The sequence below is a fragment of the Nematolebias whitei genome, chromosome 6 (genome assembly GCF_014905685.2).
Source record: "Nematolebias whitei isolate Nwh7 chromosome 6, NemWhi1, whole genome shotgun sequence".
NCBI lineage: Eukaryota > Metazoa > Chordata > Actinopteri > Cyprinodontiformes > Rivulidae > Nematolebias > Nematolebias whitei.
The window spans coordinates 11,716,897-11,733,203 of record NC_056503.1 but is presented as its reverse complement, the minus strand read 5'-3'; the positions used below and the strand labels follow the sequence as shown (position 1 = coordinate 11,733,203).

General features: G+C 39.4%; 1 protein-coding gene across 1 annotated transcript in view; it reads left to right on the top strand.

Annotated features, from left to right (window-relative positions):
• clpb (caseinolytic mitochondrial matrix peptidase chaperone subunit B) overlaps positions 1 to 16,307 on the top strand; it is a 60,221-nt gene that overhangs the window by 4,540 nt on the left and 39,374 nt on the right. Inside the window, exons 3-5 of the mRNA XM_037678036.1 lie at positions 3,924 to 4,010; positions 12,787 to 12,890; positions 14,136 to 14,264. Of these exons, the coding sequence (XP_037533964.1) occupies positions 3,924 to 4,010; positions 12,787 to 12,890; positions 14,136 to 14,264 (320 nt within the window). The remainder of the gene's footprint in view (positions 1 to 3,923; positions 4,011 to 12,786; positions 12,891 to 14,135; positions 14,265 to 16,307) is intronic.

Genomic DNA, 16,307 nt, shown 5'->3' with positions numbered 1-16,307 from the left:
GTTGGAGCAGAGAACCTTATAAAACATGTCCTATAGTGGCATGATAGATGTAGATGGTGGCCCTCAAGAACGGGGATTGGACACCCCTGCTTTAAGAGATTTTCTCCAAGTGTTGTGTAGCTGGATGAACTTGGTGAACTCAGCGAAGGGTTGGGATTTTAAATGTCTCATAAAGTTGGTGCTATCAAATGTAGTTCTACAGGTGCGTCTAAAAATAAGTATACATCATGAAAAAAATCTATTTTCTCACTCGTTTCAAAAAGTGAATCTCGTATATCACATAGATTCATCACACATAGAGTGAAACATTTCAAGCCTTTATTTATTGTAGTTTTGATTATTATGGTTTACAAATGATGAGAAAAACAATCATCTTGACTTGAAGAATGAGGTATTTGTAGCTCTTGTTTTGTTTTTTAAATACAGTTTTTTGTTTGCTATTTATGATTGTCCACTGTTGTCATCATTCTTTGTTAAAATCAGGTCTCTCTTGTAAATGAGTCCCTGAGGCTCAGTGGGATTAACCTGTAGAAATAAAGGTTGAATGATAAAATGTGTAGGAGTTAATCAGCTGATTAAAGTGTGACACCAGGAGTTTACAATATTAAACCTTTTCAATATATTCACATTTTCTGAGACTCTGAGTTTTGATTTTTCACTATTTGTAAGACATAATCATCAGCATTACAAGAAGTAAAGGCTTGAAACATTTCACTGTGTGTGTGATGAATTTCACTTTCTGAAATGACTGATATAAAAATTTGAACTTTTTCATAATATTCTTATTTTTTGAGATGCACCTGTTTTGCAACCACCACCAGAAATACCTGAAATGCAGCTGCTGCAACTAAACTGCTCTCACTTTGTGCTTCCATAGTTCAGACGTGTCGGCACATTTGTGTTTATGCGTTTTCTTTTTATACTTTATATTCATTTTTTGGGGCTTTTTTAAGGTGTAAGTGGGACCTTGGGTATACAACTTCATTCCACCTCATGTACCACATGTGATACGAATGACAAAGAACCTTGAACATTACATCACAACAGCTGCTGTGAGGCAGCTGTGTTGTGGCACAGCTGTTTTAAACCAGAGGTAAAAAGTCGGCAACAAGGATCAGCAGCAATCAATGAAACATTCCTTATCTCTGCTCTGATCTAATACTTGTGATTGGCTTGAGACGTCCCTGTCTTTAAGAGATGGAAACGAATCCTACAAAGACTTGACACAAGACCTGAGAGGAGCATCATCCTTCAGCTGATCATAACTGTGTGCACAGTTTTCAGGTCTTTGTGAATGACTTTGTTGCTGCTTGTTTTCTCTGTCATTGATATTGTTTAAAACTTCAGATAATGAAGTAAGAACAAACTTCATCTTTGTGACATGCTGCTGTAACAAGGTATTGAACACCTTTCTACTTGTCAACAAAACGCTGGTCATCTCTTGAGTTTAGAAGCCTGTTTATGCCTCAGTAATTAAAAGTTTAAATGGTTTAATAAAAAAAATCATTCTTAAGAAAGCGGTCAGTTGAATCAAAACAAGTGAAAAGCATCAAAATCTAAAGAAGAAAGGGAAAATATTAAAAGCCTTTCAGAAAACATGGAGAACTCTCAATGAATCCAATCAGCTACTTAGACTACAAGCATGTCTTAAAGACATAAAAACCTGGATGACCCTTAATTTTCTCCTGTTGAACACAGACAAGACTGAGGTTTTGGTTTTTGGACCTGAGCACCTTAGGAATGAATTTTTCAGTCTTTCTCTCTCCTTAGATGACATTAATCTGTCCTCCAGCTCTAATGTTAAACAGCTTGGTGTTATTTTTGATCAGGACATGTCTTTTATCACCCACATTAAAAATGTTACAAGAACTGTCTTCTTCCACCTGTGTAATATCACTAAAATGTTTTATCTTATCTAACAATGATGCAGAAAAACTGGTTCATGCATTTATCACGTCTAGACTGGACTAACACAATGGTTTATTATCTGGGTGTCCAAATATTTATTTAAAACGTCCTCAGTTGATCCAAAATGCTGCTGCCAGAGTCTTAACTGGAGTTAGTGGGAGAGATCATATCTCTCCAGTTTTAGCTTCTCTCCACTGGCTCCCTGTCAAATCCAGAATTGAATTCAACATTTTACTTCTAACCTACAAAGCCCTCAACAACCTAGCTCCATCTTATATTACAAATCTTATTGTTCCATATTTTCCTAACAGAGCACTTTGATCTCAGACTGCAGGTTTATTCGTTGTTCCCTGAGTTTCCAAAAGCAGAATGGGAGGAAGATCTTCCAGTTATCAGGCTCCTCTCTTGTGTAACCAACTTCCAGTTTCTGTCCATGAGGCTGACACATTGTCCAGTTTTAAGACTGGGATTAAGACTTTCCTTTTTGATAAATCCTATAGTTAGGGTTGACTTGTTATGCTGCTATAGACTTAGACTACTGGAGGACAAACTGACCTCATGTCCTTAAATTAATTGTTAAAATTGAATAGTTTTCATTTGATATTTCTATCTTAACACGTGATTCTTGACCTGCCATTGTGTATCTGTTCCTCTCAAACCCAGCTGGTTGAAGCAGATGGTCGCTTGTCCTGAGTCTGGTTCTGCTAAAGGTTTCTTCCTCATGAGGGAGTTTTTCCTTTCCACTGTCGCCTTCATGTTTGCTCAAGATGAGAGTTCTGTGATGGATTTAACTCAAAGCAGTCTGCTCCTCAGATAATAATAAATAAAGTTAAATTATTATTTTTATATATAAATGTTTCTGTTCAGTGCCATGAGACGACTTCTGTTGTGACTTGGTGCTATAGAAATAAACTGAACTGAATTGAAGTCTACTTTAAAAACCACAACATAGTCTGTTTCTTTTTTGCCAAAACAAGAAGAAATGTGAAGTAACTCAAGATTTGTTCAGGACTGTGTGAAATTATTTGCTTTGTTGTTGTTGTTGTTGTTGTTGTTGTTGTTGTTGTTTTTATGGACAGGTCTGAACAAAAAATGTAGGATATAACAAGCAACACGGCTCCTCAGCTGTGAGAACTGGAGAACTTGGGTGCAAAGTTTGGGTTTAAAATCTTTTTTTTTGGTCTTGAAATCATATTTATTTCTGGAGTAAAACAAACATCTGATTTTGTGAGTTTCCTTTGAAGCTATAGATGTCAGTAATTCTAATATTAAAAAATATTTTAGAGCAGTAAACATCCCATCTTTTTTATTCTTTGTTGCATCAATAAAACATTTGTATTACTAAAAATAAGAATACTATTATCCATTCATACCTTTTATTCCCAATTATTCTCCAGTATCATCCTGTTCTCCTTTAATGCGTTAGCCTCCCGCGCTGTCCTTTCTTTCTTTTGTTAACTTGCGAGCGTTTTGTGTTTCGACTGAGCTGAAACAGCTGGTCTGTAGCTGTAACGGTGAGCCATCCCTACCCGGGTACATGATGCAGAACAGGCAGTGGAAACAGAGCTGGAGAGAATGGCCGACCAGCCAGGGGCCACCGTGTTGACTGTAAACACTGCCTGTGCCCGCTCGGCACAAGAGGGGACAGAAGGATTCCTTACACACTCACTTACAGGCGCAGTGCCACTCCAGCACCTGATGTTAGACCCCGAGGCTGAAAACACACACCTGGGTTGCTCACATACATTAACCAGTTAAAGACCGAGCGCAAGAGGTTCTCGTAAACCATTCGGTGCTGGTTTGCTTCATGTGACTTTAATAAAACACACAAGCGACCGATGTGCCATATTTCTCACTTTTATGTTTTTCTTATCTTCAAAGACCTAAAACAATTTTCATATATCATTAGTGTGTGTTAAAACGTGAAATGCTACAAGTACTATGTTTTCTCATGTCAGAACTGTGCTGGTGTCTGTGGTAAACATGACGCAGTTTTCCATGTCTTTTCCCTTCAGGCTGATAAAAGAAGGTGTGGATCCAAATCACCGTCACCGTCTCGGTTGGACCGCACTCATGGTGGCAGCGATGAACCGTCAGCACAGGTCTGTGATAGTTTCTTCCAGCCAGACCACCACAACGAGCCGTCTTTAAACTTCTGACACGCTCCCCTTCCGTTAACAAATGACACAGTGATGTAGTGGTTTGGTGTTGCACAGCTGTCGGTGTTGGTTAGCCTGCGAGCAGATGTCATCCATGTTCCAGCTGTAGTTCTTACAGTACCTCCTCAGAAGCGCAACTTTCAGACTGACAGACGGCATTTACCCGGACCCCCGTCTCTCTGTCCAACAAATTAAATTAGCCTCCTGGCCCACAGAACACACACAACACGAAGGGGGCCGAGGTTAAGGCTGGGCCAAATCCAATTTACTAAGCTTTTTTTTTTTCCTTCATCAGGACTGTGTGGTCACTTTTTTTGTTAAAGGCTCTCCATGAGGGAAAAGCATTATTCAGCCCTCTGAATATAAAAATAGCTGAAAAGGACCGTCTTTTAAATGACAAAGGTTTACTATTTAAGGATTGAAGGATTTAAACATTTTCTTTGTCCATTTTCAAATGTATTCTGTGTGATTTCTAGTTATTAATATTTATAAATTAACATTTTTGAAAATAATCTAAACATTAATAGTTTTAATTAGTTCTTATGATTTTCTGCAGTTTTTCAGGTTTTTTTTTTCATGGATAAATGATTTTGTTGGGATTTCTTTTCCCCCTTCTGTAACATAGTCTCAGAAGTGTATGCAGTTATTTAAACATGGCGCAAAAAGTTAAAAAAAAATGTTTGGTAGATTATGTCAGTGTTGTAGCAATTTTTCTTGTCAATTAATCTTATATCTTTGGAAAGCCTGTTTTTCCCCTTAAATGGCTCCACATTTGTAAAGAAATGCATTTCTGTGTTGAACAGCAGAGATAATGAAGGCTGCACCCACGAAACACTTAAAATCTTCTTTATTGGCCACGCGATGCTTTAACTTTACATGCTGGGAGCTGGCTGGTAGTCGCAGTCATACGTGTCACATTGTGTTTCATGGCATGTTTTTCTGCACGTCAAGTGACTTTTGGATACAAATTTAATTGTATGTGTTTTGGCGTCTCTGCCCATTGTCTGTGTTTGCCTGCACTGTCTTTGTGTGTGTTTGTGTTATGAGTGCTATAACTCAGCGAGACAGACACTCCTCTGTGTTTAATCCCGTCTTCCAACCCCCCAATGAGCCGTCACTGCTGCAGGGAAGACAGAACATGGGTCCACACACATCACTCATATCTGCGCACACACACACGCGTTCACACACAAATACACAAGTGAGCAAACGAGGGGAGGTTATACCAAATATCTTACAGGCCAACTGCCTATTACTCAGCTGCGCACAACTTTATTTGCAGCCAGTAAGTGAAAACACCGGGAACATTACTCATGAACAAGGTCTAGCCTGTAGCTAGAATGTCAGTTTGGATCTCATTCTTGAGTTATGCATCTCCTCACTCAGTATTTTTATATTTTCCTGGATGAGAAATGCTATTTGTAACTTTGTAGGTGAAGGATTTCACCACCCAGTTAAAGTTGGTGTAGCCTGAAGGAGGCTCTTGTATCCAGGGGCTGGGGTGTGGCTGTGCAAGAGAGTCAGGGTGGAGCTCAGGGGTGTGTGTTTGTAAGAATTAAGGGTAAGACGTCGGGGAGGGGGCGTGTGTTTGCGTGGCTTTGATGTAAGGTTAAATCGGGGAGGTGTATGGCCTGGACCTCTGTTTACACTCTCTAATGCACAATACCCATCTCCATCGGTCTTTTTCCTCCCTCCATCCCTCCCTCGCTGCTTTCACGTGCACAATGAGCACTCAGTCAAGTGTAACGTCTGTTGTCCATCCAACCTGCCGACCAAGTGACCCGATGGGTGGGAGTGGGGTAGAGATAAGGGGAAGGTGGAGGAATGAGTGCCTTCTTTGGGGAAAAGTTTCTTTGAAATGGAATATGATGTGAAGTGAGATTATCTGGTGAAAAATGGTCATGATTGGATGGTCTAGTCAGTGAGATGATCTGTTTGCATATACGGAACATGTTTATTATAAAATTAATTTTATAAGGAATTTTGTTTTGCGTTTTGTGTAGGAAGATAAAAAAGCACTAAGACATGTAGCTATGCTTCTTGAACCACTTGCAGATAATCAGTAGGGAACTGTGTGCTCTCTGTCTTCTATCATATTGAATATAACCCATAATGCATCAGTCATGCACATAAGAACTCTAGTTATATTACACATTACTGTCACAGGTATAATGACATTTTCCTTTAGGATTTAAACAAGTCTTTCAAATCTTATTTTACCCACTATTGTAATTTTATTATGTAATTTTTAGCTTTATGAATTAAAATACTTGATTTTTTTTTTAATTTACAAAATTAAATTAGTCTTCTACAAAGGTACAAGGGAATTTTAACCTGACTACATAGAGAAATTCATTTAAGAAAGTTGAATAGACAGGCTGACATGACATCTCTGGTTTTACCTGTTAGCTGTTTTCTATTTTTAATTACAGTGAGAGAGAGAAAAAAACAAGTATGAAGAAAGTATTCCTGTCTTTTATCTGACCCCAGGTGTGTAGCAGGTGAGATGGGGTCAAGTGAGCTCCAGCATCTAGGCCAGGTGGTCGGAGACATGGATGGTCAGTTCAGCTCAGGTGTCTATTATAAAACAAGAAAGACAGAAGTGTCTGCTTCCTGTCTCCCCTGCTGGACCGGATTGGAAACCAAAACTCAGGAAGAACACGGTGGTTAGAGCTACCAGCTGTAGATCATGAAACACACTGAACGTTGAGAGACCACAGCTGTTCAATATGAAATCAGAACAGTGAAATGGGCCCGGTATGTTAGAACTGAACGTTCACAGACTTCTGCTGATGAAAAGTCCTTGACTCTTTAGCAAGATGCTAACTCTTCTTCGCTCTAGTTGGGATGCAGCTGGGCATGAACTTGGGACATTCGTCTTGAAATGGGCGGCACTATCGACCACCGAATGAATAATTTTGCATTTGAGGACCAAGGAAAAAAGTCTGGGGGGAAACAAAACAAGAATCCAGCAGTTCAGTCAAATACAGCCTTTTCTTTAATATAGTGATTGTGCCTAAACTGTTTAAGAGTGTAAAATAGGCAACTTGGACATGGAGGATTAAAAGAATGCCTGCAAATAATGTTGTTTTCCACTTTGAATGTTTTGTCTAAATTTCCATAATTATCCCTTTTTTCCTGTCATTTGAAATTAACGAGCCTTCAGTTTGACCTCAGATTACTGCTGTAGCTCTCCTGAATATCCTAAATAAAGTTAACCACTTGATCACCAGTTGATTAGTAAAACTATAAACTGTTTTCAAAAGCTCGTTAGTTTTAGTACTGTCCTACATAATTAAATCTCTGTCTCTTTTATCTTTTTAACATTGTTTTCCTCTTTTCATCACCTTCTCCTTCTCTCTGGAGTCCCCCCCCCCTCTTATTTCCCAGTGTTTACCTTCCTTATGTCATTAAGTCTTTTCAGACCATCTCGTCTCTTCACACAGTCCTGCCCATCCTCGTGTGACCAAACTTAGTTTGAGTTTGTGTGTCTGCGTCTCACAGGATGCACTGACATGTTTGTAGAAGTGCTTGCAAGGGTGAGAGGAGAGCCCTCTGTAGGTCATGCCCCCCACCAACCTACCCCCACAGTGATACAGTAACAAAAGGGGACCTCCCGATAGTCCTTTTATAACCCCTCAGCAAGGTCACATACGAAGACCTGCCCAAAATGTTCTCAGCCCCCGTCTCCCACAGGATTGCACATCATTTTCTTTGATGATGATGTCCACTATCTAAACTACTGCAGATCTGATTTATTTTGTGGATGAAGAGATGAGGAAATAAAGAGGAAACCCAAGCCTAAATTTTTGTCATACCGTTTTATGTTACCAGATTTTGTTGTCCTGTCGCGGAGTAAAGAGGGGAAATGGAAATACCCTCTCTTGGTCTGTCCGTCCATCTGACTTGTGAGCTTGATAAACTTAGAAAACAAGTGAAGTACCAACTTCTGTTTTAGTATGCGGCTGCATTTAGGTGTAAGACATTTTCTTCTCAAAAATTGAGTTGCCATGTCCAAATCCAAGGTTGGTGCCACCAAAAATATGTGTAAATCAGTCACTCCAATCATTAGAGCAAACTATGCTTTCTAGTTTCTAGTGGGACGACTGTGGCTGAATGGTTAGAGCAGTCGTCCTCCAATGCGAGAGTTGGGGGTTCGAATCCACCAGCAGTTACATGCTGAAATGTCACTGGGCAAGACACTGAACCCCTCATAGCCTCTGATGTGTGTCCCATCGGTGTATGAATGTGATCTAAAACACTGATTAGTCTCATTTGAATGATTTGTTCAATTAGCTTTGTAGAGATCTAGTAGAGTGCTGTATGAATGGGTAAATGAGGCACTGATTGTAGTGTAAAGCGCTTTGAGTATCTTGACATAAGATAGAAAGGCGCTGTATAAGTACAGTCCATTTACCATTTATAGTTTTTATATTGCCTAAAAGTATAGTTTCCTGAGATGATTGAGGTGGCCTGTGGGGTGGCTAAAAATTAATATATGTTGGCCAAGACCACCAGTGGCCACCATCTGGCTCTGCCATAGCACCTGGTCACGGGTAAAATGGCGTTGATCAGAGATGACGTCACAAGAATTGCGGGGAATCCCCAAAGTCCCAGATGTTGGGCAAACAATACAGCAGGCATCTTGCATAATGGCTACCTCCAATACTTTTGTCCACATAAACTTAAATGAAGGTGACGTTCCCCTGGCCAAAGTCGACTTGGAATATATTGAAGGATACGCAATGCACAGCTGAAGTGCTGGGTACAATACAAGGGACTGTAGTGTCTGGCAACCAGGTCGAATTAATAAAGCACGTGTGGCGATCCTGGTGTTTTCATGTTGATTCCTGCTCTTCTGCCTCGATAAAAAAGAGCACAGACATAATATTTCACGTAGGATGCATGCCATTGATTCACCATGTATTGCATAGGTTTTCGGGGGCAGGATGAAGAACGATTTTGCCAGCTGCTTCTTTTATTTTTCTTTGTTAGCTGGTGTTAGCCATTAGTTGTTAGCAATCAGTTATTTTACTCTGTTTTCCAAAAGTGAAAACGTTTTAATCAGGGGCTGAATTAAGCGTCTAAAAGGACAAATTAGTACAGGCGGGTTGAAAAAGACGTTCAGTTCTGTTAGTTTCTGACACGAATGGAAAACAAACGGATAAAACATAATGGATGGATGGACATACCTGTTCAGGGACTGCAGTCGCTCGTATGGGATCAGGGGGCTCCTCCGTCGGGCCGATCCCTTCAATGAAGTGTTTCAAACTGATGAAAGTTCTCCTCTTTACATTTGTCCAGTTGAAGCCAACTCAGCCACAGAGTCCAACCTAATGATCACATTTCTCTCCGAGTAATCGGCTTTGGAAACGGCATGAACCGTGTACTTTGCTTTTGAGGCTTGTCAGCATATCGTCTGTCACTATTGCAAGTCTTGTAGCAACAAAGCTTTAAATCATTTTTCTTCTGCTTTTTTAAAATTTCTTTTTTAAATCAGCATGAACCACAGCTACAGCGCTGTATTGCATTGTGCTTGCTGGACATCTGGGTACTCGCTGACGTCACGTATTTCGTAGGGAGCTATTTTTAGTAACCCCGATCAGCGCTATTGCTCCCCCCACTTGCTAGGATCCATCACTCTGTGCTGCCTCGGACCAGCAAAAATAAAAACCTACCTCTCTTATACATATAACTCGTATCCACTTTAATATCTTGCACCAAAATGTTAAGATTCACTCATTCCCTGCTTAGTTCCAGTCCAGAAAAACACTCATCTCGAAAACTACAAACATTCACTATTCAAATGCCTCAGCATATGTTTATATCAGAACTAATTGATAGTCTACATTTTTTCTAATTTCCTTACTCTGGCTTGTCCAAGCCTTAAATTATATTATGTAATTGTAATGTTGAGTTAGACAGATAATTTAAAATTTATTTGTTTATTAATTATAAATACTATAGGGTATAATAATACAGGAACAAATGCAGAACATAGTACAGATTGAAGGCTTTTTAAAAATTATTTTAAGAATGCATATCCCCCATGGCTTTTTGATGCCAGAGTTTTAAATTAAAATCATTTTCTAGAGTAGGGATGGCGTTCTAGCCAATTATTATTTTTTGAGAGCTTCAGTAAAGGCTGGTCAGTCAGGAGATATTTTACTAACGATGCAGATGAACACATAGGAACACATGCAAAAACATTATTTTAATATTTCTTTTAAATTTAATAATTTTATTTTTACCCTTTCACCTTTGGCAATAGGTGATGATAATAAAATTAATCTCCAATTATAGTATTGTAGTATTTATATAAAAATTTCAAGTTGCAAATATTTTAATAATTATTTGCTAGGTGTTTTATCTAACAGGCAATTTGATAACTATTAGTATATTATTCTTTTGTGAAAAAATGTCCTAAATTCTATGTATTATTTTTACATGTGCTGTCTTGTTCTAATCAGTATCATCAGGCATTGTATATATTTTTTTGTGTGTGTATGAAATGACAGATCTTCATATTGTGTGGTCAGCGCTCTTTAAATAAGAGCTTAGTTTTTACATAGCCTGTAATCTATTTCATTTTCAAGCGTAGTTACTTAAAAAAAACTAGTTCTTCTCATCCTTCCATGAATAATGATGTAACTACATTTAAACCCTTTCAGGCCATTTGTACAACAATTCACTGCAGAATGATTCCTCTCTCCCTCGCAGGTTGCATTACTCGGTCACAGGTTTAATGGAAGCAGCAGCGGCAGGCAGGGTTCATGTTTCGGCCAGCCCCTTGCAGTCTGCACACTCTGTTTCTGTGTGTCTGTGTCTCAGTGTCAAAGCCAATGCTCACGTTCACGGTGGCAAACACAACAGTGTGGTTCTGCAGAGAGACGGCACCTGAAATATCCGCTGGGTCACAGTGAGTGGTGTTGCCGAGGTGGTTTGTATTTGCTTTATAAGGGGGTACGCTCCAATGAAGGGCAGCACACATACACCCGGACCCCCCCACCGACAGTGCCGGAAATGGGTCCGACCCTTGCCCCTTCAATGTGTACATATGTGTTAAGACAGACGAATGTGGACTGAAGGGGGAGAAAAAGGGAAGAGCCCATTGTAGTGTATCCACCATAACGGGACAGAACAAGATGGAAGGAAATCAGGTGAAAATGTCAGTGTCGGTCGAGGAACTGGACATTTGCATTTGTCTGTTTTCAAACTGCAGCGATGCAAGAGAAGGTCAAAGTTACGTTCAAAAGTGAGAAAAAGTCTCTTCATGGTTCCAACGCCAGTATTCATTCATCTTTTTTCAGCAGACGAAAAGTGCTGTTGGATGGATACCTATTTATTGTATACGCATTATTTAAATGTATTAAATTACTTTCTTGTGTTTTTAGGAAATGGAACAGACGAGCAATTTGACATTAAACACAACTGTGTTACAAACTAGTCTAATGAAATTTCATTTAGTGTTCACTAGTGGCAATTTTAGCCTCTTTTTGGGGGTTCTCAAGCACCCCATAATTTTAACTCGGCACCCCTGAAAAATAAAGTTAAAAAATATATATATGTATATATTTTTTTTGTGTGTGTGTGTGGGGGGGGGGGTTCTGGGTTTGGGTTCTGTTTATTGCATTTATGATTCAATGCAACAAAATCATTTAACACTAAACTGGTTTTTGTACAAAGTGTTAGGTTGTGTGATGTAAAGCAGAGCACTACGTTTTTAGCATCTTAGCTAGCGCGTCTGTATTGCATGCCGCTAGCTTAGTGCTACTTCTTGTTGTGCCGTGCTCTCTAAAGTAGTTATTGAATAAAGTGGTTACTAATGTAGGTAAACGTAGATGTTTAACAACTCGTTAAAATACACCAGAATGCAAAATGGCATCTACTTTATTCAAAAAATTTCTGGGGGAGGCCCCCCAGACCCCACACCCCCAACATTATGTATGCATCTGAAGCAATGGCCACCACATTGTTCAAACCAAGAGACATTGTAAGCACTGGGGGCTAAGCACCCCTAAAGGGCATATGCTAGAATCGCCCCTGGTGTTCACAAAACAGGGGTCCTCAGATCTTTACCTCCAATATTTACAGACATTGTGGAACTAAGGAAAAATATAAGTTTATAACAGAATAGAAAATGTTACACAGATAACACACTGAAACTGAGACAAATGTAAGTGGAAATAAAGTGTGTGAAAGAAGATGGAAATAATGTGAATCAGGGCAACATGAGACGGCAACATTTTTTTCAGTGTTAAAAATTTTTTGTCATGTTTTAGTAAATTTAGTACTGAAAGTGTCTAGTAATGTGGTTGTCAAATGTAAAGAGCATCCTAGAGATGTTAAGTGTTTCATCTAAAAAAAAAAAAGACTGAGCAAATTTAATTTTAAAATTTAATACATAAATAGTTTTAATTCTAAGTAATTTGGAGTAATGCATAAAATCATCCAAATTAATATAAACTATTCATTATCAATATAATTATAGGAACTGAATTGTAAAGTTTTACCTCATACCAGTGTAAAAACAGAAATGTAAAAATAAAATAACTGTGGCAGGAAACCAGTCCAGCTTTTACTGCAAGGCAAAAGTATTGAGCGTGTTTAAAATCTGCTGAACTCATGTTTCTAAATCCATGTATCTGTGAGAGACAAACGTCCGCGCAGAATCTTACGTGTTTAAACGCGTCCCGTCCTTTTTCTTTTTTCTTTCTAGTGTGGTGAAGGTTCTTCTCCAAGCTGGTGCCGACCCGAACGCCGGGGATGACTTCAACAACGTTTACGACACCTCCCGGGAAAAAGGCATCCACTCACTAGAAGGTGGGGAAAAAACTTCCCAGCTGCGTTTGCCTGCGCGGTTGGTTTATTACGCACGTTAACTCGCTGATATTAGAAGGCGTTATTATTTGCATAAAAATTTTACATTTATGCACATGTTGTGTATTATTTATTTCTTATATTCTGTGACAACTAATGTATTTTTTATTTGTTTTTCCGTCGGGCGACACAATCACACAAACGAATGCATGCGTGATGGCACATACACATATGCTCTGACACTTTGCCCATCCCCCCCCCTCCAGTCTGTGTTGGGTTTCTGCAGACATATTTATATGGGATATGTATATTGCAGACATTTATATGGCTGTCAGGTTTGGGTCCACGTGGGGCCGGCGTAGCGTGGGGAAGCGTTTCCCAGACGCACACTGATGGATGGGCTAGGGGGGTCTATGCGACGCTTTATTGGGTTAGCTATGATTATCCCACCCTGTGTTTCTCTCACACACACACACACACACACACACACAGATAATGCAGAGGCTATCAGAGAGAAAAAATGAAAGACTGATGAAGCAAGTAAAAAAATGATTTATTTGAAAAAATAAGGATGAAAAGAATGTTAAAGATGGAAAAGTAGGATGAAGATGTGTATGTTTAGGAAGTGATGGAGGGAAGGTTTGAAGGAAAAGGGTGGGATGCTGAGGGAGGGAGAGGAGAGGTCAGGAAGAAGATGAGACAAACTTATGGGAATGGAAAAAGAGAGGAGGGAGGAAGAGAGTGCAGGTGATGAAAGATTTTGATGGACAAGAGAAGAGCGAAAGGAGACAGAAAAAATAAAAATGGATATTGGAGAAGTGGCACAAGACAAGTCGTCTTGTGAAAAATAAGTAAGGAGAGGATGATCAAGTAACTTCACTATTACTAAGGATCAGAGCAAGAAACACTCCAGCTTGGATTATTTTCATCGTGTTAGACGTTGTAGCTCATATTTGGGTAAATGAAGAGCTTTTCAAAAGGTTTGAAAAGAAAAAGTTGATTTTGAAGGAGTCACTGTTGCTGAAGCCTAAACAGTAAATGTGAAAGAAAGCTCCTCTGGATTCAAGGGAGAGCCCCAGTCCCTCCTACAGGAGTTAAATTGCTTGTTAGGTTTTCCACTGGCAAAAAAATATATATAGATATGTATCTCTGCCTCCTCTGTCAACCTTTACAGGATCATCAAAATAAAATTCACACAATTGTGATCTGTTTTGTTTCTGCACCTAATTGTATTTTATTTTTTTACAGTCTTGGTGTCCAGGGAGGATGAGTTCAGCAGCAGGCTCAGCAGCAGAGCCGGTTTCCGTGGCTGCACCGCGCTTCACTACGCCACACTGGCTGATGATCCACACGCTGTCCGCATGCTGCTGGAGGCCGGTATGTTGTCACTCAACCAGAAACATCATCCCATTCAACCTGACCTCAATCTGGACCAGTCAGGATTGTTAAAGAAGTGAAGTCAGGAAGCTTCCTGCTGCAGGCCGTTTTCTGTTCAAGTGTATGCAGTGACATTGTTAAATCATTGCTATGAAATTGATATGATTAATTTCATCCATCTTTAGGTTTTGATTCTAGAATAACGGAAAAGGTCATGAAGTTAAGATATACTCTGTAGAAAAGAAGTTATTTAAACTTTAGGGCCTCCCTACAACTTGTATATTTAGGAAGGGAGCCAGTGAAGAGAGGACAAAACCAGTGAAATAAATGGAGTGAAATTTTAATAAAGTGAGGTTAAAGCAAAACATAGTGAGGAACTTTCCTTGTTACAACTTAAGGATGACCAAATTAGGAGGTGTTAAATTTAAATTTATTTTTGGCTGAAAAGAACTATTGCACATTGTTGAACATGCATTTAGCATTTCATGGGCTAAAAATAATTATCACTTATTATTATAATTTATTTATTTTTTTACTTTCTGAAATTATTTTTTAGCTGGCCATGTACAGCTCAATAACATTTATGTTCAGTTCATTTCAAGATGGCTGCCACAGCTTATTGACATCAGCCAACACATAAATGACAATAACTGAGTAAATTCTAAGAGATATGTAGCAAATGTAACTGTTAATGTGAAAGGAGCTCAGAGTCATTCATAATTAAATACTCTGAGCTTGACATTTCACATCACATGAGATTGTAGATGGGTAATTTCAAGGTTTGACCAAAACTGCACCATCTTCATTTTTCAATAAGAGATGATCTCAGTCTAAAACATTATACATTCCTTCAAGGAGTTCATTCAGTTGTCCATTAAGTTCTGTGTTCAAACTTCGTCTGGAAAACGCATCAAATAGTTTCAAGTGCATCATTTTTAAATCGAACTTTAGCCTAATTCAAGTTTCCTAATTTTACTCTACAGACTGAATCCTTGAAAAAAGTAGTCCATGCATTCGTTACAACCCGGCTGGACTACTGTACCTCGCTTTGTGCTGGGGTCAGTCAGGTGTTCCTTTCACATCTCCAGCTCATCCAAAATGCTGCAGCTCGGCTATTAACACGAACACGTAGGTTTGAGCATATTTCACCAGTTTTGTCCTCCCTTCACTGGCTCCCTGTGTGTGTCAGAATTCAATTTAAAATTCTCCTGTTGACCTTTAAGTGCATTAACGGCCTTGCACCCTCATGTCTCTCTGGACTACCTTATGTTCCTTCTCGGGCGCTGAGATCATCTGATCAGCTGCTTTTGTTTTGTAGTCCCTTGTTTATCGCAGGGGTTCCGTACCCTGCCCCTCCCCCCAATTTAAATTTAAATACTGTAACATTTTAAATAAACAATCCATTGTTTATTTCAAATGTTACAGTATTTAAATTGTAGAGAAGAGAAGCGCAGCAGGACATCAAAGGGATGTCACACAGCTTCAGCTCTACAGCACGGAGCAGAAATGTACTTCTTGATCAATTACACTGAAACAACTGAACATAGACGTTCTAAAATAATTAAAAATAACTTTTAACACTTTTATATTTTGTGAATATGACGATTTTATGATGTGACGTACTTTGAGTTTTAAGTTGGAAGACAAAAGTCGTTCGGTGCATCTGGACAGCAAAGGGTTAACCTTCACCAAGCCGAGGCAGGAGAAATATGTGTGGCACAGAGCAGAGATCATGACAGGCTGCAGGAGGGAGCTTCCCCTGCACTTATGGGCTACACACATGGTGCAAAATCCATCCTTCCATCCATTATCTTTACCCGCTTATTCCATTTTGGGTCACAGGGGTCGCTGGTGCCCATGTCCAGCAATCACTGTGCGAGGGGCGGGGTACACCCTGGACGGGTCGCAAGTCCATCACAGGGCCACATAGAGACAAACGAGACAAACAACCATTCACTCTCCCACTCACACCTAGGGACAATTTAGAGTTACCATTCAGCCTAACATGCATGTTTTTGGTCTGTGGGAGGAAACCGGAGCACC